The 25,303-nt window shown below is 39.1% G+C and overlaps 2 protein-coding genes and 1 pseudogene across 10 annotated transcripts in view; 1 reads left to right on the forward strand and 2 right to left on the reverse strand.

The window, feature by feature from the left end:
• Nucleotides 1-3,027: 3,027 nt before the first annotated feature.
• On the reverse strand, nucleotides 3,028-13,895 carry LOC130685039 (ARF GTPase-activating protein GIT2-like). Its single transcript, XM_057508212.1, is given in 5 exon segments — nucleotides 3,028-3,283; nucleotides 3,286-3,949; nucleotides 3,995-4,593; nucleotides 4,596-5,412; nucleotides 13,785-13,895. Coding segments are annotated over 5 exon segments (2,322 nt in total). The 3' UTR covers nucleotides 3,028-3,152.
• LOC130684902 (nuclear distribution protein nudE-like 1) lies at nucleotides 11,393-19,486 on the forward strand (annotated as a pseudogene).
• LOC130684907 (uncharacterized) overlaps nucleotides 16,445-25,303 on the reverse strand; it is a 317,150-nt gene continuing 308,291 nt past the window's right edge. For 5 of the 9 annotated variants that reach the window (XM_057507506.1, XM_057507508.1, XM_057507509.1 and 2 more), the window contains one exon: nucleotides 16,445-16,935. In XM_057507506.1, coding sequence (XP_057363489.1) covers nucleotides 16,445-16,935 — 491 coding nt within the window. The remainder of the gene's footprint in view (nucleotides 16,936-25,303) is intronic. The other 4 variants (XM_057507510.1, XM_057507516.1, XM_057507514.1 and 1 more) reach the window with 2 other exon arrangements.

The raw sequence follows: 25,303 nt of genomic DNA on the forward strand, positions 1-25,303 counted from the left end.
ATTTTTGCCATACATAATACCCAGACATTATCTCAGTTAACCTTACCAATACTTCCTGAGAACTAGGCAGTTTTGAGGATGATGGAATTGATTTTCATAGAGTTGAAATAACTTACCCAAGATTATGAAATAGTGCTGTCACAGAGCTGGGACTCAAACCAGTATTTCTATAACTTGCTCTGCTACTACACACAGTCTGGGTATATGGGTTATTTTAACTTTATCCTAAAGGAGATGGGGAGGAGATAAGACATTTGAGTGAAAGAATAATGTGATATATAGAGATAAAGATAGATGCATAGAATTAACAAGGGTGTGCATGATTTAATTAAGCAGAAAGAAATTCCCTGCAATAAGACTAGCTAAAAGAACAAATCAGTGAACCAAGATTGACATACACAGTGCCCAAGACAGGACAGAAAGACAGGAAATTAAAAAGAAGGTAGAATGTCTGCCATAAATTATACTTTAAAGTACGGTACATTTATGAGAAGCTGTTGGTTCTTCTAGGACAAAAGAAAAATATACCTTTTAAAGTAAAATAATCATGTTATAGAAAATGGGTCAGAGTTAAACTCTAAAATATTTTAAGTGCAGGTGCTGTTAGTCTACATTAGAAAAGTGACGCAAAGGCAAGTCAGCTTCCTGCCACGCTGCAGCTCTGCTTCTCCATCCTTGAATAATTCATCACGGTAACTGTAGGAAAAGGAAATTATGATCTGATGCTCATAATTTCAGTGTTTGAGAAAAAGAAAAAACAAAAAGGAAATAAAAATCTAAAACTCAAAAAGGTACAGTTGTTTAGAGCAGATATTTCGTGAGCAGAATAACCCAAGTCCTGAAACACACTGACTGGGTCAATTGTTACAAGACTCAAAAAAAAAAGAAATGAGTAAAGTAAAAGATTCAGCATTCTGACCTAATGGTTTGATAGACCTGAAGAGCTCTATAATATGCCAATTGTCTTCTCTTGAGGTGAAAGATGCTTTGAAAGAGAAAGTGCTCATTAATAAGCTAATGATATAAATGGTCTTAATTAAAATGAGACCCAAAAGGTCTGAAAGAGGTAATATAATCTGAAAAATATATCCAAAATTATAAAACAAAAACAGGAAGAGAGGATATGTTCATGACATATTCAAGTACCTGTAAAAGACCAGGAAAAAAAATATCTGTGTTGCATCACAGTAAAAGTCAAGCAAATGTTATAATTTACCATCTTGTGACATCCACAAATCTTTAAAATAAAATCATAACTCTATATCATATACTGAAATCCTTTATTAATATAAAGCCTTCAAGTTTTTAAAAATATATTCCTAATATTAGAGAAACGTTTATGATAACATTAATTTCATGGGATGGAATGGAAGTATGTATTTGCATATAAAATGAGAAAAATATATGCTCTGATAGTTCACTGCAGAATTAGTTCTAATACAAACATAAAAGGATGCCTAAAAGTTCAAAATGAAGGGAATACCTAAGTATAATGTATTCCTTGCTTCAACTTTTAGTTAATCAAAAATAAGTGAGAAACAAAGCTGTGAAAATAAGGTCTACAAGAAATAAAACAGACTAAAACATAACATTTGTTTGCAATAGGATAGTATACTTTTTTTCTTTTTTAAATTAACATATTTTACTGTGTGGTTATTATAGTTACAACTGAAATACTTTGTGATATGATTTGAAAAAACAAGGTGTGGTAAACATAATGCTAAAAAATCTTTATTATGGTGTCTTCCTTTTAATAACTTTTAGTTGTTAATATCCTTCTTTCACTTGCAGTAACGGCTTTTATTTAAGTGTCAACTTCACGTGTTTACAGTGAGCTCTTAAAGAGCAGGATTCTGTTCCATACATCTGGTTATCAGGCCTCTGACAGCTCCTAGAGAGGGAGGTTGTTCAGAGGGTCCGCCCTGGGTGATGCCAGCCTGTCTCATTTCAAACCGCGCTTTGCCAATTACTGGCTATGTGATATTAATTTCTGAATCTACTAGTGGATAAAGTAATAATAATAATAGCAATAACACTTACCTCATAGGATCCTTGTGCCCGGAGCAGAGAAAGTGCTGAATAAATTTTGAAGGCAACCTGAAACAAGCTCTACATCTTAAACCTCATTGTGTGCACTTCCCTTGGCACCACAGCTTTAGACCAATATTTGCTTATTACCTGAATAAATCAGTGAAACAGAGAGTGAAATTCTCCAGGTGAGTGAGGAAAGAATGTAGGCATCCTCTTAATAGTATGTTAGGGACGACTCAGTCACAGGGAGTCTGTGCCAAGTGAGGCTCTGAGGAGAAACAAGAGGCAGGAGCCCCTGTGCTCAGGGATGTAAGAAGCTAATGAGGAAAATGGACAAATAAGCAGTAGGTGAAAGTTCAGGGAGATGAATCATCTGAGAGAGCAAGGTCCCAGCATCTATGGAACCTCAAAGCAGGGCATTCAGCCTGGGGAGTGGTGCTCAGAGGTGACCTCTGTCCTGAATTCGAGGTTCCAGTGGAACTGGTCCCATTCAGAGAAAGAGAAATCACAGGAGTAAGAAAAGGTTTGGGGCTCAGTGGAGCTGGCGAGTTTATAGTAAGCATGAAGGGCTGCTGCAAAGCACAGCATCCCATGAGCACACCGAAGCAATTGGATATGCAGTTCTGGCTGGGATGAAAAAAGGTTTTGTGGCATCTCAAGCTTTTCAAATAAGTCTCCCTAGTAAAGGAAGACAAACTGTAGATAAAAAGTAGGGATGAGAGTGAATGCTTCAGTATTTGTATAGAATTAAAAAGAAGAAACCACAATATGCTGCATTATCTTTTAAGTTGACAAATAACATAAATATCATAAAACCTGAAAATACGGCAAACCCATTATTTTTATTAATATGCTGAGTGGAATACTCCATAATGCCTTTGTGCATTTCTGGCTATGTGGTCTTCAATTGTCTCAACAAAGAACAGCAACTTCATATTATTTTTCATAGAAAGAATAGAAAGATAATTATCTTTCTTACAGCATATCAGATTGAAGTTTATTTTTTTTTAATGTTTTAAACTTTCATTAAATGTTTGTTTCTGTAAAAATCAGAAGAGTTCCATAAATTTGAAACCAGACTTTACAAAGCCTAGAAAACGGAAGGACCAGCACTCTCCGGCTCAGTTGTTGTTCTCTTTGGTGGTGATGGTAACCAGCTGTTTGGCGGCCTTGGCTATGTCATACGCACACTGGATGACCTGCTGGGTGACCAGCTGGATGTCTGTGGATGGGCCAGAGTCCCCCAGAAGGTCTTCTTGCACTCTGACTGGAGGCGGTAGGCACTACATGTCAGTAAGCGAAGGGAAGTCCTCACCATGTCAGACTTGGGTTTTTTGGGGAATAATGCTGCCATTTCTGTAACAGCTACGTGTATCCTCTCTGAGCAGGGAATATAACTGTCGTGTTTATTTTCTTGGGCTGCTCTTAAGAGCTCCTGCATGTTTTTGGTGATCTGCTTAGTCTCCCTGATGACGTCTTCGGTGCTGGGGAGGATGGGGCTTGGGACCGTGTGGGCTTCTGCTATATCTGGCACCGAGCCATCCCCTTGCCACAGCACACTCCTTTGCCTTCCCTTTCTGCTTGACCCTGGGTCATCTGGGTCCACATCATTGGGAGTGTTGTCATAGTTACTTTCAGGTGTGCTGTTCTGCTTCTCTAGCCTGGATGTGTGTGCGGGGAAAGGCTGGAGTTTTGTCCTGCTCTCCTCAGGGCAGTTCACTTCTCCCATTGGGAGATATGGTTTCTGACCTGATCCCGTCTCGTACATGGGCATGGGCCTACTGCCCCGGGCAGACGGACGTCGCTTTAAGGAAGAGTGGTTGGAAGTGTCTGTGTACTCAGAACCAGTTTGCACCTGATATATATTGGTTGTGGCCTGTTTCCTGAGGTTCGAATTTTCACTCTGGAGTGTTTGAAGCTTTTTCTGCATAATTCTCAGCTCGTCACTCAAGTTGTTTTTCACCTTAATTAGCTGTTGTATCTTGGCCTCAGAAGCCACTAGAGCGTTTTTGACCTCCATAAATTCCTGCAAAGTGACTGGTCCATCTGATAAATCTGAATCTAGGCTCTTCTGCCTGTTTGCCTTGCTTGCACCAGCTTCCAGATCTGTGTCTTCATCTGATGCCACACTGTCATAATCTGGTTGGTCATTGTCCTGACTCTCAATACTGTGCTGGTTATTGATCGTTTTCAGTATGAGCTCCACATTGTCTTTTGAGCTAGAAAGAGGACTACCTTGATGTCTCTTCTTGGCATCACTGAGAATGTCGATAACCAGCGTGGCAAACTCACGGGCGTTAAACCAAGCTAATTTCTGTCTGCCGTGGTGTCGTGTCGATGAGTACTCAGGATTGACCGGAAGGAAGGGGACAACAGTTGTCTCAGTTACCAGGGTTCTGTGGTTTTGCGTGGCAAGCCAGACTGCACCAGTCTCTCGCCTGCCAACTTCATCGTACACGTCCATGGCAAGTTCTTCAAACAAATGATTACTTAGAGATTGAAGTTTCTTCTTAGCAGCTTTTGCCAATTCAGACAAATCCAGGCTTCTGTCTGCCATATGAGTATTATAAAGTGCTGTCCATTTTTGTGATCTGGTTTTCTGCCACAGAGATAGAAGGCTAGTCTGTCTGTCAGCTCATACTGTATTTCTACAAGGCGCTCTGCCAGCTCATGGTGCCCTCCTTGCCTTGCATAATCAGCAGGAGTTTTCCCACTAGAATCTTGTGTGCCTGGGTCTGCTCCATATACTGCCAATAATTCTGCCTGTAAAACCTGCCCTGCTTTGGAGGCCACATGGAGTGGAGTGTTTGCCTTCTCAGGGTGAAAGAAGTTGGCTTGTGCTCCTAAAGATAACAGCCTTAAACAGGTTTCAAGATTCCCTGTTCTCACGCTTGAATGGAGTTGCTTACTAAGATCTTTAGCAGTCACACTATCGTCATCCCTGCAGGGCAAGCGATGGACAAATGCTAACATCTGATACTTGGCTCTTATGAATTCCGCTTTATTTGGATGTACTTTATCCTGTGGATTAGCTTTACGCCTTCCGCTCATAATAGAGGCAGGGTCCAGCAAAGAATGCTCCCATATAGAATTAGCACCATTATTATACAAGGTTTCAACCATCTGAAGCAATGTTGGAGGCCAGGGTGTGTGTTTAAGGTGCCTTACTTGAGAGATATGGTGTCCTAGACTCCGATGGACACTGCAGCGCTCATCACATATAAAAGTTCCCCTATTTACTGATGCCCAGGAAGGATCTGGCCCGCTGCAGTCAGCGCACACCTCGCTGCTCCGGAGCCGCTTCGACGTGGCTCCCGCCTCCCACCTGCCGGGAACCAAGGGTCCCAGGACCGCGAAGGCGGCGGCGGCTGCGCTTCCGCTCTAACGGGTCCCGCAGCGGCGCTGGCGGCGGCGCCTCTCCCCTCAGCACCTCGCAGCCGCTGAAGTTTATTTTTATTATAATCATTTATAAAGTTTCTTACTTTCCAATCCTTTGTTGATAATCTGCCTATGTAACTTCCTCTGTAGTTCTTACTCAGGAGGTATTTCTTCCCCAAGGCCAAGCCCTCAGTGAATTCCAACCTTCTCATCTCACCTGCTCTGGCCTCCATTTAGCTCAGTTAGGTCCTGTCTGTCCCATCTTCCCAGTCTATGAGTCCTGGGATGGGGAAAGCAGAAAAAATGGCCATGAATCTAGTGCTTTAATGGTTCCCAAGCAAGGAGTAGAGCACTATCTTTCTCTAGCTTATTCCCTAGGTTCGAAGATAGGGTCCAAAAGTTTGTTGAGATCCACCAATGGCAGGAGGTCCATGGGAGATGGAGGAAGGCAGAGGGTCTTTGAAGGGCAGGCAGCCCAGAAGATTTACCCACAGCTGCAAGGTCAACATGAGGGCAAAGAATGACCCCAAATGGGACAGCACTCCCTGATTCAAGCCTGTAACTGGAACTACACTATCCCTCCTGTGCCTCAAAGAGAACATGAGAAGACCTACAAGGATTCTGACAAGAAAGGAGCTCTTCCGCTAACGTGTCATTAACTGTGTTTCTGAGTCCTGGCATTTAGGCTGTACAGCACTAGTTCCTAAGGCATATACACAAATTATAAGATACAATTTTTGTCTTGGAGAAGCTGTTATTCTCGTTGGCAAGCCCACATTGTACACTTGTATATATAATAGCCAAATGCAGTTTCACCCAGGAGCTATTCATAAATGTTAAATAAATGTCACAAACAATCGATGCTAGAGAAAAGGGGCAATCTATTCACATTGGGTGGTCAGAGAGGGCTTCATGGGGGAGATGAGGCTTTAATAAGGACTTGAACCACCAATAGAATTTACATAAAGAAAGGCAGGTGGCAAATCATTAGAAATATGAAAAAAAAATTAAGAAAAATGGCTATATGGACGTTGCCAGTATTTATGAAAAAGTAGTCTTCTAGTCTATATATTCATAAAAGAGATGGTTAAAATTCCATCTTTAGGCCAAGGAGAAGCAAAAAAAGAATTATTTCCACTCTTTGATAGCAGATAGAAAAGACATTATGAGCTTATGAAAGCAGGAAAAATGAATACAAAATCAATCATAAATACCTGTAATAAATACACCTGTATAAATTGGCTATGAAAGTTGTCAGTATTCTTTGGTGGGTAGAACCTGTAGCCTCAGTTCCCTAGAACATCCTGCACGAGAGAGAAACTCTGCATGTCATTTGTGGCACTTCAATAATAATGCTGGACAAAATAATAAGAGATGCTCCCTGGATGGCTAACTGGATTACAAAATCAAATCCTGGTGCTGCATTAACCCCATTATCTCAGTTTTCAAGCTGTTCACAAACAATGGGCTGGATAATACGGATTTGCATATTCAGAGCAATTGTATTGAAACAAGAATAATAGTTAGAGATTAAAATATATACTGACAATTTTTCCTCAAATTATAATTTTAAAGTAGAAAAGGAGAATATAAGAAATTTTATGGAAAAGAAATAGCTGAGTTAATGCCAGTGTAAACTTTGTTTTTCCAGCACTCCAAAATTCTTCCATTTAAATTTTGCCACATCATCCCGTTTCACTAGCAAGACTCATTTTCTTTCTCCATTTATTAAATTTAAATCCAGGAAATCTAGAGTTGAAAATGAGGTCTAGAGGCCTCAAAAGGAAAGAACTTTTCATTTCTAATAAACATCCCAAAATTTTCGCTTGAAAGCTAAAACTTTCAAATTAAGATTGCTTATCAAGGACATTTAGTATATCTTTATCAAACATTGGTTACTAATTTGATCTTCTACCTCATTCCACCCACTGTGACCTGCCCAGCCTCAAAGAAAAATAGTCTGTATATATTACTCAAATATCCCATTAAAATTTTGCTTCTGAGTCCAAATGTACATATCAGTACTTAACATTACATATTATATTTCCTGATGGTCACTTTCCCTTAAATATATATCTGTTAAAACAAAATGTCTTTTGCATATAAACGTTCTTCTTATGAAAATTATAGCTAACACATACTGAGTGTTTGCTGTGTCAGATACTTTGCTGAATGTTTCACATGTGAATCATGTTTACTACTCATAACAGCCTGATGAACTAGGTACTAGTACTATCTGTACTTTGTAGGTAAGCTGAGATGCAGAGAGGTTAAGAGAAACAAACCCAGTCAAACTGATTATAAAGGACTGTATGCTTAACCCTAAGTTACTGTTTCACATAATAGTATATAAAGGAAGGGCACTTAATGGAAGTGCAGTAACTTGTAATTAAATTGGAATTCTAGGATGGCTAAGAACTCCTTTACTGAAGAGATTCACTTTTTAAAAGGAAAATAAAAGAATTATATTTTGTAATATTAACCATAACCTCCTCTCCCCAATTCACTCCTCTGAGGAAAATTAAGATTTGCCTTATCTATAGTTATTAAATGTCTAATATGTATAGATTATCTAGTGTTAAAGGACTGTAGGTCCCATGGTTGAAGGAACAGAGTCCCAGGACATCTAAGTCACGTAGGTAAATTTTGAGCAGGAAATGTGAGTGTGTGTATGTATGTGTTCTCTGATTCAGGGGCCTATGGCTTTCATCACCCTTTCGAAGGCTCAGTAACAATGCAAAGTTAATCACCATTGTCCTAGAGGTTATGGACCAAGGAAGTCTCGTTTTCAACTAGGTCACTTAGGATTCCCAGCATAGGTCAGTCCTCTGTCCACATATATCCCAAAGAACTCCTTAGAACCCAGTGTTCCAATGCAGGTGAGAGCTTCAAACACTATATTTTTGAAAAGTACAAGTTTTTCTATATTCCATGGTGTGTAAATGAGGATCCCAGCACTTGGGTCCAGCCATCTCTATAATTCTTCTCAATCTGCACCATGTACCCCCAAATGGCTCAACAACTACATTCCCAGGAAAGATGGAGTGACAGGAAAACCTCTGGAATCAGTAAAGATAACTTTTTTTAACCTTTATTTTAGAAATACAATCAATTTGGGGTCAAATCATTCTTTACTGGAATATCAATTTAAAGAAAATTTGAAGGCATTAGCCTATAATGTGTGGTGTTTAAAATGAGAATTTTTTTCCAATCCTTAGGGACAGAGATAACAAGCACACTATATTTAAAATTGTCTATGTTAGGTCAAAATTAACTTTCACTCACCATTATTCTTATATTTATTTGGTATTGGTCACCATATCAGTGAATCATTTTTCAGAGAAGAACTGCTTGGGGATTGGTATATGACCTTAAACTGCATCCTTAGGGGATGGATAAGGAGCACTAAAGTCATGCTTTTGCACAGATCTCCCAACAAAAGGAACCCAAGGAAGACAACACCAAGACATATAGTAATTAAAATGGCAAAGTCAAGGATAAAGACAGACTATTAAAAGGAGCTAGAGAGAGAAATAAGAACACATCCAAAGGAAAGCCCATCAGGCTAACATCAGACTTAGCAGAAACCTTACAGGCCAGAAGGGAGTGGCATGATGTACTTAATGCAATGAAGCAGAAGGGTCTAGAACCAAGATTACTTTATCTGGCAAGATTATCATTTAAATTTGAAAGAGGGATTAAACAACTTCTAGATAAGCAAAAGCTGAGAGAACATACCTCCCACAAACCATCTCTACAGTCACTTTTGGAGGGACTGCTATAGATGTAAGTGTTCCTAAGTTTTAATAGCTGTCACCAGATGTAATAAAACCACAGTAAAGAAAGTAGAACAGCTAATTACTAAGCAAATGCAAAATTTAATTAACAATCCCCAAAGTCAATCAAGGGACAGACAAAGATTACAGAATATGATACTTAATATATAAAGAATGGAGGAGGAAAAAAAAGGAGGAGAAAAAGAAAAGAACCTTTAAATTGTGTTTGTAATAGCATATTAAGTGCATTAAATTAGACTCTTAGATAGTAAGGAAGTTAACCTTGAACCTTTGGTAAACACGAATCTAAAGACTGCAATGGCAATAAGTACATACTTATCGATAATCACCCTAAATGTAAATGGACCGAATGCACCAATCAAGAGACATAGAGTCATTGAACGGATAAAAAAAATAAGACCCATCTATATGCTGCCAACAAGAGAATCACTTTTAACCCAAAGACATGCACAGACTAAAAGTGAAGGGATGGAAAAAGATATTTCATGCAAAGTAGGGGTTGCAGTACTTGTATCACACAAAATAGACTTCAACACAAAGAAAGTCACAAGAGACAAAGAAGGACATTACATAATGATAAGTGGGTCAATACAACAAAAAGATATAACAATTATAAATACCAATGCTCCCAGCACAAGAGCACCTATATATGTGAAACAAATACTAACTGAGTTAAAAGGGGAAGTACAATGAAATACATTCATTCTAGGCAACTTCAGCACTCCACTCACTCTGAAGGACAGATCAACCAGACAGAAAATAAGTAAGGACACAGAGGCACTGAACAACACATTAGAACAGATGGACCTAACAGAAATCTACAGAACTCTACACCCAAAAGCAGCAGAAAACATATTTTTCTCAATTACACATGGAACATTTTCAAGAATAGATCATATATTAGGCCACAAAAAGAGATTCAATGAATACAAAAAGATTGCAATTGTACCAACCAGTTTCTCAGACCACAAAGGCATGAAAAGGCATGAAACTAGAAATAAATTATGCAAAGAAAATGAAAAAATCCCACAAACACATGGAGGCTTCACAACATGCTCCTAAATAACCAATGGTTCAATGACCAAATAAAAACAGAGATCAAGCAATATATGAAGACAAATGACAAAACTAATTCAACACCACAAAATCTGTGGGACACAGCCAAGGCTGTGCTAAGAGGAAAGTATATTGCAATACAGGTCTACCTAAGGAAAGAAGAACAATCCCATATAAGCAGTCTTAAATCACTATTAATGAAACTAGAAAAACAAGAACAAATGAGGCCCAAAGTCAGTAGAAGGAGGGACATAATAAAGATTAGGGCATAAATAAATAAAACCGAGAAGAATAAAACAATAGAAAGAATCAATGAAAGCAAGGGCTGGTTCTTTGAAAAAATAAACAAAATAGATAAACCTAGCCGGACTTATCAAGAAAAAAAGAGAGTGTACACACTTAAACAGAAACAGAAAGAAGAAAGGAAAAATCACTATGGATACCACAGAAATACAAAGAATTATTAGAGAATACTATGAAAATGTATATGCTAAGAAACTGGATAACCTAGAAGAAATGGACCACTTTCTAGAAAAACAGAACCTTCCAAGGCTGACCAAGGAAGAAACAGAAAATATGAAGTGACCAATTACTAGCAATGAAATCAAACTCGTAATCAAATAACTACCTAAGAACAAAATCCCTGTACCAAATGGCTTCACCACTGAATTTTATCAAATATTTAGTGAAGACCTAATACCCATCCTCCTTAAAGTTTTCAAAAGAGTAGAAGAGGTAATGCTTCCAAATTCATTCTATGAGGCCAGCATCACCCTAATACCAAACCAGCCAAAGACACCACCAAAAAAGGAAATTACAGACCAATTTCCCTGATGAACATAAATGAAAAAATACTCAACAAATTATAAGCAAACCAAATTCAAAATACATCAGAAAGAGTATCCATCACGATCAAGTAGAATTTAGTCCAGAGATGCAAGGATGGTACAACATTAGAAAATCCATCAACATCATCCACCACATCAACAAAAAGAACAAAAACCACATGATCATCTCCATAGATACTGAAAGAGCATTTGACAAAATAACATCCATTCATGATAAAAACTCCCAACCAAATGGGTATAGAGGGCAAGAACCTCAACATACTAAAGGGCCTATATGAAAAACCCACAGCCAACATTATACTTAACAGTGAGAAGCTGAAAGCTTTTCCTTTAAGATAGGGAACAAGACAGGCATGCCCACTTCCCCATGTTTATTCAACATAGTACTGGACTTCCTAACCACACCAATCAGACAACACAAAGAAATAAAAGGCATCCTGATTGGCAAAGAATAAGTTAAACTGTCCCTGTTTGCAGATGACATGATATTGTACATAAAAAACCCTAAAGAATCCCTCCAAAAATACTAGATCTAGAATCTGAATTCAGCAAAGTTGCAGGACAGAAAATTAATACACAGAAATCTTCTGCATCCCTATACACTAACGATGAACTAGCAGAAACAGAAATCAGGAAAACAATTCCATTCACAATTGCATCAAACAGAATAAAATACCTAGGAATAAACCTGCCCAAGGAAGTGAAAGACCTATACTCTGGAAACTACAAGACACTAATGAGAGAAATTAAAGAAGATATCAATGAATGGAAATACATCCCGTGCTCATGGATAGGAAGAATAAGTATTGTCAATATGGGATTGCTGCCTAAAACAGTCTATAGATTCAATGCAATCCCTATCAATATACCAAGAGCATTCTTCAATGAACTAGAGAAAATTGTTCTAAAATTTATATGGAACCACAAAAGACCTCGAATAGCCAAAGCATTCCTGATAAGGAAGAATAAAGCTGAGGGGATTATGCTTACTGACTTCAATCTCTACTACAAAGCCACAGTAATCAAGACAATTTGGTACTGGCACAAGAACAGACCCATAGACCACTGGAACATACTAGAGAGTCCAGATATAAACCAAGCATATATGGTTAATTAATATATGAAAAAGGAGCCATGGACATACAATGGGGGAAATGATAGCCTCTTCAATGGCTGGTGTTGGTAAAACTGGACAGCTACATGCAAGAGAATGAAACTGGATTATTGTCTAACCCCATACACAAAAGTAAACTTGAAATAGATCAAAGATTTGAATGTAAGTCATGGAACCATAAAACTCTTAGAAGACAACATAGGAAAAATCTCATGAATATAAACATGAGCAACTTTTTCCTAAATGCATATTCTCGAACAAGGGAAACAAAAGCAAAAATAAACAAATGGGACTACATCAAACTAAAAAGCTTCTGTATGGCAAAGGACACCATCAGCAGAACAAAAAGGCATCCTACAGTATGGGAGAATATATTTGTGAACGACATCCAACAAGGGGTTAACATTCAAAATGTATAAAAATTCACATGCCTCAACAACCAAAAAGCAAATAGCCCAATTAAAAACTGGGCAGAAGAAATGAACAGACACTTCTCCAAAGAAGAAATTCAGATGGCCAACATGAAAAGACACTGCACATCGCTAATTATCAGAGAAATGGAAATTAAAACCACAATGAGATATCACTTCACACCAGTTAGCATCAAAAAAATGAAAAACAACAAATGCTGGTGAGGATGCAGAGAAAGGGAAACCCTCCTACACTGCTGGCAAGAATGTGAACTAGTTCAACCATTGTGGAAAGCAATATGTAGGTTCCTCATAAACTAAAAATAGAAATATCATTTGACCCAGGAATTCCATTCTAATACAAGGTCTCAGATTCAAAAAGAGATATGCACCCCTGTGTTTACTGTAGCACTATTTACATAGCCAAGATATAGAAGCAACAGAAGTGTCCATCGGTAGATGATTGGATAAAGAAGATGTGGTACATATACACAATGGAATATTACTCAGCCATAAGAAAGAAACAGATCCTACCATTTGCAACAGCATGAATGGAGCTCCAGGGCATTTTTCTCAGTGAAATAAGACAGGCAGAGAAAGACAAGTACCAAATGATTTCCCTCATTTGCGGTGTATAACAACAAAGCAAAACTGAAGGAACAAAACAGCAGCAGACTCACAAACTCTAAGAGACTAGCGGTTACCAAAGGGGAAGAGTGTGAAGGACCTGTGGAGAGGGAGGGAGAAGGGTATTGAAATTATTATGATTAGTACTTATGGTGTGGAGGTGTTCATGGGGAAGACAGTGTAGCACAGAAAAGACAAGTAGTGACTCTGTGGCATCTTACTACACTGATGGACAGTGACTGCAATGGGGTAAGAGGGAGACTGGATAATATGGGTGAATGAAGCAACCACATTGTTTTTCATGTGGAACCTTCACAAGAGTGTATATCAATAATACCTTACTTTAAAAACATTATAAATAAATAACATGCAGAAGGAAAAAAAAAAAGTTCAGCTAGTGGACCTGCTATAAATCACACAGGTATTTGTGAGAGAGTGATGGGGGTGCTTGAACACCGCTTATACTCTATGCGGGGGTTGGGGACGGACTTGGACGGGAAATCTCACACAAGATTCATCTTACATGAACAAGAACACTGAAACACTTGAAGGAATTTGAAAGCCGACAGTGGCGCCACATTCCCGAGTGGCAAAGTGTGCAGGGAAACCTTCCATGTCCAAACCCGCCCTTCATGGTGCTTGGGAGCGCCTGTGCACAAGTCCTCTGTCAGACTGATGTAAGCTCTGCGGGCCTGACCTCACCCCCTGTGATGCCCTCCCCGCCACAGCCCCACCCTGGCTGCCCTCGCGCTAGTGTACATGCTCCAAAACCCACCCCTTGCGTCACAGAATGTCTCCCAGGCAACCCTTGACGCGCTGGTGAGTAGCTGGACAATGAGTGTGCTGAGTGGAGCTCAGAGCTTGGAACTGCGGAGAGCAGAGCAGTTGCTGAGCGGCTTGGCGGCCCTTGCCGGGCCAGTGGAGCGGAGACCTCTGCCAAGAGGCGCTGAACGTGCCCTTTTGACACGTTGGAGACTCTCTTGACTATGGATGTTGAAGATAAACCATATTTTTCTAGTGTAGAGGAGGAAACTGCTTTCTGGAAGGAACTTTCCTTCAAGTATAAACAAAGCTTCCAGGAAACTCGGGATGAGCTACTGGAATTCCAGGAAACAAGCAGAGAATTAGAAGCAGAGTTGGAGGCACAGTTAGTACTGGCTGAACAAATTAAGAGAGACTTGCAAGCTGATATCCAACTGGCTGAACAAAGTAAGAGAGACTTGCAAGCTGATATCCAACTGGCTGAACAAAGTAAGAGAGACTTGCAAGCTGATATCCAATTGGCTGAACAAAGTAAGAGAGACTTGCAAGCTGATAACCAAAGGCTGAAATATGAAGTGGAGGCATTAAAGGAGAAGCTAGAACATCAGTATGCACAAAGCTACAAACAGGTCACAGCATTAGAGGATGATTTAAATCAGACTCGGGCCATTAAGGAGCAGTTCCAGAAGTACGTGAGAGAGCTGGAGCAAACCAATGATGACCTGGAGCGCGCACAAAGGGCAGCAGTAGTTTCCCTGGAAGAGTCTGAACAAAGGCTAAATCAGACCCTTGAAAGAAATGCATATTTAGAAAGTGAACTTGATGAAATGGAATCTTCATTGGTCTCTGTGCAGAACTTAAAGGATGAAGTAAGAGATTTAAAACAAGAACTAGCAGCTCAGGAAAGACAAGAAGTAAACAGAAAGCAAACTCCAGACTGTGAAAAGACGGATTCTGCTGTGCAAGTGTCATTTTCTGAACTTGATGAAATGGAATCTTCATTGGTCTCTGTGCAGAACTTAAAGGATGAAGTACGATACTTAAAACAAGAACTAGCAGCTCGGGAAAGACAAGAAGTAACCAGAAAGCAAACTCCAGACTGTGAAAAGACAGATTCTGCTGTGCAAGTGTCATTTTCTTTGCCAGCCACTCCTGTTGCCAAAGGAATGGAAAACAGTTTTCCTTCAACAAAAGCTATACCAAACCGTTTTGGTATCAGCCCAATACCTCCTCCTGCCAGCACATCAGCACTAAACATGGTGAGAGATCTCTTATGGAAAGTAGGGGCATTTGTATCAAAATCAACAACTTGCAGGAATTTTGCGGAGTTGGAAGCATCACGAAAATCCTGTATTCCAGGGAATGATAACTGGGTTGATAATCGGCTATGGCGCAAAGCTCTGTCAATCAGGGCATTCGCCTTTGTTTAATAAAGGGGCAGTGAACGACTTTGACCAGCTCCTCCTCCTCCTGGACTGGGCCCCTTGCACCCGTTGTTGGCCCCAGATGTGCTGCCTCTCAGTGTGTGAACACACCCGCCTCCAGGTGGGTGCTCCTGCCCTCTCAACAATCCATAGAGAAGGGGTCAGTTCTGTAAAGCTGCTTATCACACCATATAGCATTTCATCTTTCTGTGCCTTGTTACTTTTTTCTTTTCCTCCGTCATCAATTGTCTGGGCTTACACCACCCAAATAAAGGTGCTTTATCTAAACTCTTTATCTAAAACTCAGGGTCTACTTTCTAAAGAACCTAGGCCGAGACAACTGAAAAGTCCCTTTCCCAATGCCTAAAGTATGTATTCAGAACTTACTACCCATTTTCTCTTCTATGAGATCATATATACTGCTATTTACCTTTTTATTCTGTGAAATTTATTGTTTCCACATTAAAAGATTTTTTGAGGGGAAAGAAAAATCCATTAGGTACTCTTTCTGGTTCCAGGCCATTAAACTTAGCTGTCTTGCCCATCAGGTCATAAAACTGAGCTGTGAATGACCCCAGCCAATTCTAAGTCATCTCTTTACTACTAATGATCCTCAGAACTTGTTAATATAAATTATTTCAGTAGGTGTGGGTGGCTCTGTTCTCGTGGATGGCTTTTGTAAAACATTGTGTAGAAGCAGTCATTTAATTTGTCTAAATTATTTCTCAAATTACAATTGATTTCTCCATCAAATAACAATTGTTGAGTTCTCCAATCTCATGGAGAATTTAGAAAACACAAGGGCAAATAAAATCTTTTCCCTTCCAATCCCATCATTCTTTAAAATACTGTTTAATCGGGGAGGGCCCCCTGCCTGGATCCCGAGCTGCTTTCCCAGGGAATTCAGTCTCCCTGCCGATTGCGCCGGCCCCACTACAGCGGGATTGGATCCCCCGCGCCCGCACCCGCCCCGACCCGTCCTGGGGAGGAGCGGGAATCAATGACCAGCCCCGGCGGGCGCGCAGCCGGGTGAGCGCAGCCCCGAGACACGCACGCAGGGACCTCCCCCGGGCCCCCCGCCCTCCCGGCTCGCCGCCTCCAGCGTGAAGCACAATGCGCCTCCGGGCTCGGGGACGGCGGCGCCGAGCAATCCGGGCGGGCTGGCCTCGCCGGTGACATCACACGCAAGAATACTCCTGCTCTTGGCGCCGCCTTCACCAAGCGGCCGTCCGTCCGTCCGTGCGCTGCCGTCCGCTGCTGGAGCGGGTCCTAGCCGGCCGGGACAGAGCCGGGCACCGCGGAGCAATAGGACCCGAGGAGCACGGAGAGCGGAGGCAGAGAGGGAGGGAGGACCCGCGCGGACGACAGCATGAAATTGAGCCCCGCGCGCTGCTTGCTGTTCCTCCTGTGGGCGCTGGTCCTCAGCACCAGGTGAGTCAGGAGCGTGAGCCACGGCTGCAGGTGCGAGTTGGTCCTCCCGCAGGTCACCTGTGAGGGCCAAGGACGGACACGTCAGCTTTTTGCATCTCCTGCTTCAGAATCAGACCCTTGGGTGAACCCAGCCCATTTTATTTGCCCTGGCCCCTCTTGTGAAGAGTCAGTGCTCTTCTAGGGAGGGACCAAAACTGTCAAAGGCACGTTGTTCACCAGCCTTGGTAGTAACAGATAACAGAGAGACCAAAATAAAAGAAATACAGAGACAAAGAATTGTCACCAGGCATGGTCTCACAACAAAGCTGTCTCCTTAGTCTCAGAGAATCTTCCCTGCCCTCAGCCTCCACACACACGGACATATTTTAGGATACAAAGAGACAGAAAAAGCCTTTAGCATAGGAGATGCTGACCCCACATAATAAAGTCCCTGGACTCCAGCACTGACTGTTCCAAGGACTTTGGTTATTAAGAGAAATGTCCATTTCACTGTCTTCTGCTTTGGGAGTCATTAAAAAGGCACTCAGTAATTAAAAGTTTGAGGACAATTACAGAGCCCTGGTGCAGATGCTAACATTCGGAAACATCAAAATATTTATTTTCCTAATTAAATATAGATGTGACATTTTGGGAAATACTATGCCTACAATAAAATGCACAGATTTTAAGTATGCAGTTATTTGAGTTTTGACAAGTGAAGAGACTATGTAAATACTACCTAGTCAAGATACAGAGCTTGGAAATCCCCTTCAGAAAGCTCTGTATGGCTCCTTTTCAGTTAACTGCCTTCTCTTCCAAAAAAATAATTTCTGTTGTTCATCACCATAGACTTACTTTGCCTGCTCTAGAATTTCATGTAAATTGAATCATGTTATCATGATACCAAACAGTATGTTATATTTTATGCCCAGTATCTTTAACAAGCTTTTAGATTTGTCCACGTGGCTGCATAAGTCAGTAAATAGTTCATTCCTTTTTATCACTGAGTAATACTCCGTTGTACTGATAAACAGAAACTTATGTATCATTCATCTGTTGATGAACATTTGGTTGCTTCCAGTTGTTGGGTATTATAAATAAAGTTGCTTTGAATATTTTTGTAAAATTCTTTATGAATTCAGGTTTTCAACTCCCCTGTGTAAACGTGTATGAGTTCAGTTCCTGGGTTAGAAGAACCAAGTTGGAGAATTTATGTTTAAACTGGGGGAGAACTTGAGGCAGGTAACAGAGAGATGCAGGCAGATAAGAGTTCAGGGCCCCTGTAAGTTTCAAGAAGCTTCAGGGACCTTGTAACTTTCAAGACCCTTGTAAGTTTCAAGAAGTTTCTAACTCAGCCAATCAAAATTGTGCTGTTAGATAGACCTCAGCTCTGATTGGTTATGCCCTATGCCAGCTGACTGATTATGCCCTGTGCAAATGAAGCATTGTACTTTCAACCACTCAAGAGTGGATTGTGATGTCATCAATTCAGTTCTCTATTTGATCCAGGGATGGTGGGAATTTCTCCTCCCAGGAGGCAATATAAATCCCAGACTGCACAGCCCTCATTGCATCCTCCTTATAGCCCTCCTGAATAGTAGGATCTTTCTCTTTTCAGTCATTAAAAGAGCTTTGCTGGATGCTCCATGCTCTTGCTGCTGGCTTTGCTCTTTGTCACCCCCAAGACACAATCCTGGGAAAACACAGCATTCTAAGCCAGTAACAAACTAACAACAGTTATAAATCTAACGATCAATGATTACATGGCCAGATATTTTCAAAGGTGTTCTGGTGGCCATGTGCCTAGAAGATGCTATTCATGTGGTATATTCACAGTAAAGAGAGGCTACTTTTATATTTTTATTACAATTTGTACTTATTCTTTGTATTAGCTGGCAACCAATAAAGGAACCAAAAGTTAAGAAAAAATTTTAAAAACCCAACATTTAAATGTTAAAAAATTAACTATGGGATAAAATGTAAGAAACTGGCATAGTAGACACTTTGTGAAAAGAAATTTTAACCTCCATAATTGCTACATCCTGGCCCCTGCATTTATGCTATCTGAAGTTTCATGATTGTGAAATATGTTTTCTTTCAGATTCTCCTTTTCAGTATTCTAAAGTCTGCCACTGACCTTGGAAAAATCTCAACTTAGGAAAAAGATGCAGATGAAAGAAAACAAGAGCACATATATGGTGAAAATAATAAAACATCTGAAAGGTGAAGCTTAGGAGATGATGGCTGTACATTGACCCAGAATATAAGTGCCAAAGACACATCATCTACTTCATGATTTTGTCAACTATCAGCTTTGCCTTCATGCTTTTAATAGAGCCCACATATATGTTATTATATATATATATATTATTCTGAATATATGTAATTCAGAATTTATAGTACTTTTGAATGCATGGCCCTCAAAATTTGGTCTTCCATTATCATGTTTAATAACACTTAGTTTCCTTATGAGCACATTGTCAAGCAGATACTATCTGTATTCAACAATTAACTCTACTCAAATGAATAAAAACTAAAACTTCCATGTGGTTGATAATTTTCAGTTGATTGATATCCATATTTAATGGATTATTTACAAGTATGTTACAATAAAAAATATAAAGTAAGACTGGTGTTTTGTTCATTTAAATACCTTTCTGTTCCTCTGCCTTTGGTCACTTTAGATTATCAGTAGATAATTGAAACTATATTCAAGAAAAATAAAGACCTTGGACTGTAGCTCTGAGCATCTGTACATTCTTTAAAATGAGAAGGGGAAAACCTGAATAATGGTTCCAATTTGGGTGACTTTAGAATCACCTAGAAAGCTTTAAAGGTAAATACACTTACCAAGGCATCACTTATGATTTAGGAAATATACATTTCACTTGCAGAGCTCAATAACATATATATATATCTTAAGATTATATCCTCACCTGGTGATTAAAATACTAAGTCAGTTTGAGGAACCAATGTTTTGGAGATAATTTAATTTCAATTGATGTACATAATTCTGTCTCAAACTATTTCTGTTTATGCATGAATAGAATACATACATACAATTACAATGACAAATGTTAGATAATAAAATTTGGGCTTAGTGGATCATAGAGCAGAGTGCAACTACTAAAAGGAAATAAGGGATGGAGCATCTCCATAAGCCTGCATCCAAAAGCAAACGTTTCTTGGACCATGAAATATTGTTTCACTAGCATAGGAGAGAGTATGATATTGAGAGCAAAAAGTCCTACACAGACACAAGCTGAAGTTTAACCACGTAAATAATGTACTCATTGTGAATGCTTTCTTAGATATTGGGAGACATTATTCTATAAATACTGAATGCAAACATTTCAAATATGTCTGACCTGTTTGATGTTTGAGTGCTTTGAGTGTGATGACATTGAATCTGCAGGTTAATTTGGGAAGAATTGACATCTTTACAATACTGAGTATTCCTATCCATGAACATTGATTATCTCTCCATTTATTTGGTTCTTCTTCAATTTTAGTCCCAATTTTGTAATTTTCTTCATATTGTTCTTGTACATATTTTGTTAAATTAATACCTAAGCATTTCATTTTTTGGATGCTATTGTGTCTTTAATTTCTAACTCTACCTGTTCATTACTGTTATACAGGGAAGTGATTGATTTTTGTATATTAGCCTCACAGCCTGTAACCTTGATATAATTGATTGTTAGTTCAAGGAGGTTTTCTTTATTGATTATTTCAGATTTCTGAATAGATGACCATGTCATCTGCAAACAAAAAGAGTTTTATGTCTTCCTTTCATATCCATGTAGTCTTTTATTTCCTTTCTTTGTCCTACTGCACTAGCTAAAACTTACAGTTTGTTGTGTAGTGTAGTGGTGTAGTGGTATATTGTTGAAATGTAGTGGTGAGAGGAGACATCCTCGCCTCATTCCTGATATTAATAGAAAGTTTTGAGTTTCTCACCATTAACTATGATGTTTATTGCGTGTCTTTCTAGATATTCTTTATCAAGTAGAAGTTCTTTGATTGTGAACCTGTACTTTATTCACCTTAAAAGTCTATCATTGGGAAGATTTTTTTAAAAATATGAGTTGTTGATCTGGTCTAAAGCCCTTCATCTTTTGCATCAGAACACTGAGGTCCAGAGACTATGACACTTGTCCAAGTCCACAGGAGACTCCCAAAACTAGAACCTAGAACTTCCACAAACTTTTTTGTGTTCTATTCTGTGACCATTCTCTATGACATGTCTTCTGTAATCAACCAACATTTATATAGTTGGTACCTACAATGCACCCAGAGCTAGTCTAGTTATTTTGGTATGCAAACCAGCTTAAAAACTAATTTTTTTGACTATATGGAATAACTGGAGAGAACAAAGTTAAGAGTTAATTTGCATTTGTTGGCTCAAATTTATATGATCCATGAATACTTCAGCGCTTCAGGATCATATTCAGGTCTAAAAATGATCCCAGCTCACTTAGGAAACCCAAATAAGAGGCGTTAATAAATTCTCACCATTAAAATTAAGAAAAAGCAAGAGAATTAAAAACAAGAGGGCAGCTATAATGATTCTTGTGGACCTTTCAGATGGTGTTTAAAGTGATATTTTTAATATTTTTAAAAAGTATTCACTGATCCTGTGTGGTAACATCCAATGAGTTCTACACAAGGGTATAAAGGGCATATAAAAGTGTAGGCAAAGGGTCTGTTTGCGTCTATACAGAAGATCAAAGCCTAATTGGGCTACTCCGAAAATGAACTCAGATACGATATGAAAGAGAACTTCCAACATCAGCACTCTCTGGAAGACTCATGCTAGAAGATGATCATCAAAAAACCCCAACAAAGATCCACGCACTGCTACAGCTGTAGATGCACTCATCCCACCAGCTCCTGGACTTGCCATGGGAATGAGGAAGGAGATATCTAAGCTGGCCTGTGCATACAGTAAAACAACAAATTTGACTGGATCTATACTGTTGGAACTCAACCAAGAATTAGGAGAAGTGCAAATTGTAGCGCTCCAAAATCTTACAACTACAGACTATTTACTGTTAAAAGAACATAAGGGATGTGAACATTCCCCAGGAATGGGTTGTTTTTATTTGTCTGATTTATCTCAGACTGTTCAAGTTCAGTAGGACAATATCCACCATATCATAGATAAGTTTTCACAAATGCCTAAGGTGCCTAACTGGTTTTCTTGGTTTCACTGGAGATGGCTGGTTATTACAGGTATGCTTTGGTTATGTAACTATACTCTTATTATGTTAATGTGTGTGTGCAATTTAATTAGTAGTTTAAAACCTATACATGCTGAAGTTACTCTACAAGAAGATATGTCAAAGAAATAATCAATCTTCCCATGTTTTCTTCCGCCTGCTACTTCTATAGCTTTTCTTCTTCCTTCCTAATTACAACCCTTAAATAGAATTCGTGCCTCATATCAAATTTACCGAGTATCATAATTCTTCCAAGTGGTAAAGATACCTCAAGACAAATGCTGGGCCTAGAAGCCACAGGGCATAAATATGAAAAGAAGTAAAAAGCTAACCTTTTCAAACAATAAGGCTTCTCTCTCACTTACCAACTTTACATTTCCCTGTATGGCCCTGGAAGATGACTGGTTAGCCAGAGACGGGTAAGATTCCTCAAGGGAGGAACAACCTAAGAGAGGCACAGTTGCAGGGGGGCCATCAGTTGAGAAATTGGGGATCAACAGAGGTGAGGCTTAGAACCTCACCCCCCCTGTTCTGAGAGAAATCTTCTGCATACGTGGATGTTTTATTGCCCTTGTCTAGCTTGGATTAACACATAGTCTACAGGCACACACCTGATCATCTACATTTGCTCTCTTACAACACTAAACTATGTTTTCTACCTTTATCTTGTATCTACCTACCACTTCAGCATTTTATTAAAAAGAATAATAATAAAGAGAGAAATGTGGTATCCACATATAAATCAAGTATAAAAACCAAATGAGTATTCATATTGGAAGTGACTGTTTATAGTTCATAATGCATGAGCAAAACCGAAAGTTTCTGTGATGACTGCCCTTGTACTGTTCACTATGTAACTTATTCATTATGTAAGAATTTGTTCTACATGTAAGAACTTGTTTGTTATGCCTCAGAAGATTGGAGACTGATGAAAATTAGGCTTGGGGTGGATTAATGATTGTGCATTGAGCATTGACTCCCTTATACAGAATTTTATTGTCGTTAACAACCATTTGATCAATAAATATGAGAGATGCCCTCACAAAAAAAAAAAAAAAAAAAAAAAAAGGACAGACTTCCAATGGTAAAATAAATAAGTAACCGGGATGTAATGTATAGCATAAGGAATATAGTCAAGTTATTGTAACAGCTTGGTAGGGTGATAGCTGGAACCTAGAATTATGTACATAAATGTTTTATCACTGTGTTGTACACTTGAAACTAATGTATTGTAATACTGTGCGTCAACTACCCTTCAATAAAAAATAATTATTTAAAAAAAAATGTATTCACTGAATTATGTCTTACAATAACAATTCACAGACATTTGCTTATTTTCTGATTTATGAAATTCATGCTGATGGTGTGTGGGACTGCTCTGAAAGTAGCCTAATATCTAGCAAGGACTATGAAATAATCCTTGAATAAATGAAGAATGAATACATTGTTGTTTAGCTTTAATACCAGGGTTAATTGAATTTGTTTGGTTTATATGTATATGTTTACTTCTCTTCAGTTCAGGCAGAGAGATGGTACAGAAATGAAAAGGAAAAGATGAAGTGATTGGGTCTCTTAACAATTTGACAAGGGTGGAAGACCAGAGAGTTTGGGTCAGAATAGCACATGGTGGCACGGACCTTGCAGAGTTTGCCCTTCCCCACGCAATTCTCTTCATTCATATCTGGTGTTACATTTGTGAATATGTTCACTTACATGGCAAAAGAGATTATAGTAATGGAATTAACGTTGGCAATCATCCAGCTTTAATAAGGGAGATTTTCCTGGATTGTATAAGGGGACCCAATTATTAAATTACATGGGTCCTTAAAAGTGCCAGAATAAATTGCAGCACCGCTGTATGAGAGAAGAGATGCTTCAGAGAGATAGACAGAGGAGAAGGGGCAGAGAGAGGGATATTATCTGCTGTTACTAGCTTTGAAGGGTGCCATGAGTCAGAGAATGTGGGCAGCCTCTATCAACTGGGGAGGCTCCCAACTAGTAGCCAGATAGGAAACAAGAACTTCAGTCCTCCAGCCACATGGTACTGAATTCTGGCAACTTGAAAATTAAGTCTGGAAACAAATTCTCCCCAGAGCCTCCAGAAGGAAATGGAGTTCTGCTGACACAGTGATTTCACCCAATGAAGCCCAGAGAACTAGGTGAGTGATACTGTGCCTGGACTAGTAATCTGTGGAACTATAAGATGATAAGTTTGCTTTGCCAAAATCCATTCAATTTGTGGTTATTTTATAAAGCAACAGGAGAAAACTAATAGAGCTCTCATTATTTTTTTAGAACCTAAATGCTTCAGTTGTCAGAGAAACTTTATCAAACTACAGCCCATGGGCCAATTCCGAGCCATGGCCTCTTTTGTATAGCCTGAGAACTAAGAATGATTTTATATTTTTAAGTAGCCAAAAATAAAATTAAAAAGAGTATTTTGTGAAATATGAAATTTCTTGAAGTTCAAATGTAAGTGTCTATAAATAAACTTTGATTGGAACACATTCCATATATTTATGTGTAGTCTGGGACTGTTTTCTTGATACAATAGAAGAGTTAAATAGTCATGACAGAAACCTTGTGGCCAGCAAAGCCTAAAATACCATGGAAGAGGTTACTTGCAATTCTTTGTGATCTTTCCCCATTCCTTTCTGTGAGTGCTTGGAGATGCATGGGGGAAACTACATAAGAGAGTGCAAATCCACCTGTGTTTGTAGCCCTCAAAAGTTTCTCATTATCACTGAACCCCACATTTGGTATTTAGAGATTTATTAAAACTGTCTTGGCTGAATTCTTCTTACCACTTTATATGGAAGCAGTAGTGTCTGTCTCAGGTAATCAAGTGCTTGGATCATGTTTCTTCCCCTTGGTGCTGTCTCTCCCCAGATCTCTGTTAGGTGATTGCCCTCTGACTTCAGCTTCATGTAGGGTTTGAGAAAATCATTCATTTACAGTTTTTATGCAAGAGAGTAATAGCCTTTCCAGCTTTCCACATCTCTGAGCTGAAATCAGATCCATCTTTGAGTCTGAACATATTTGAAGGATATTTTTGTTCAACCAAACTTTAGTAGGAGCACAGACATGAGAAGCACTTTTTATTTCTCCCCAAACTCAAAATAATAATAAGAAGAATAACAGAATATGTGTTGAGTCAATATGTGCCAATTAATTTAATTAGGAAATGAGGTAGCCCTGAGCTTTAAAAAGAATCCTCAGATTCT

The sequence above is a fragment of the Manis pentadactyla genome, chromosome 9, assembly GCF_030020395.1.
Source record: "Manis pentadactyla isolate mManPen7 chromosome 9, mManPen7.hap1, whole genome shotgun sequence".
NCBI classification, from domain to species: Eukaryota; Metazoa; Chordata; class Mammalia; order Pholidota; family Manidae; genus Manis; species Manis pentadactyla.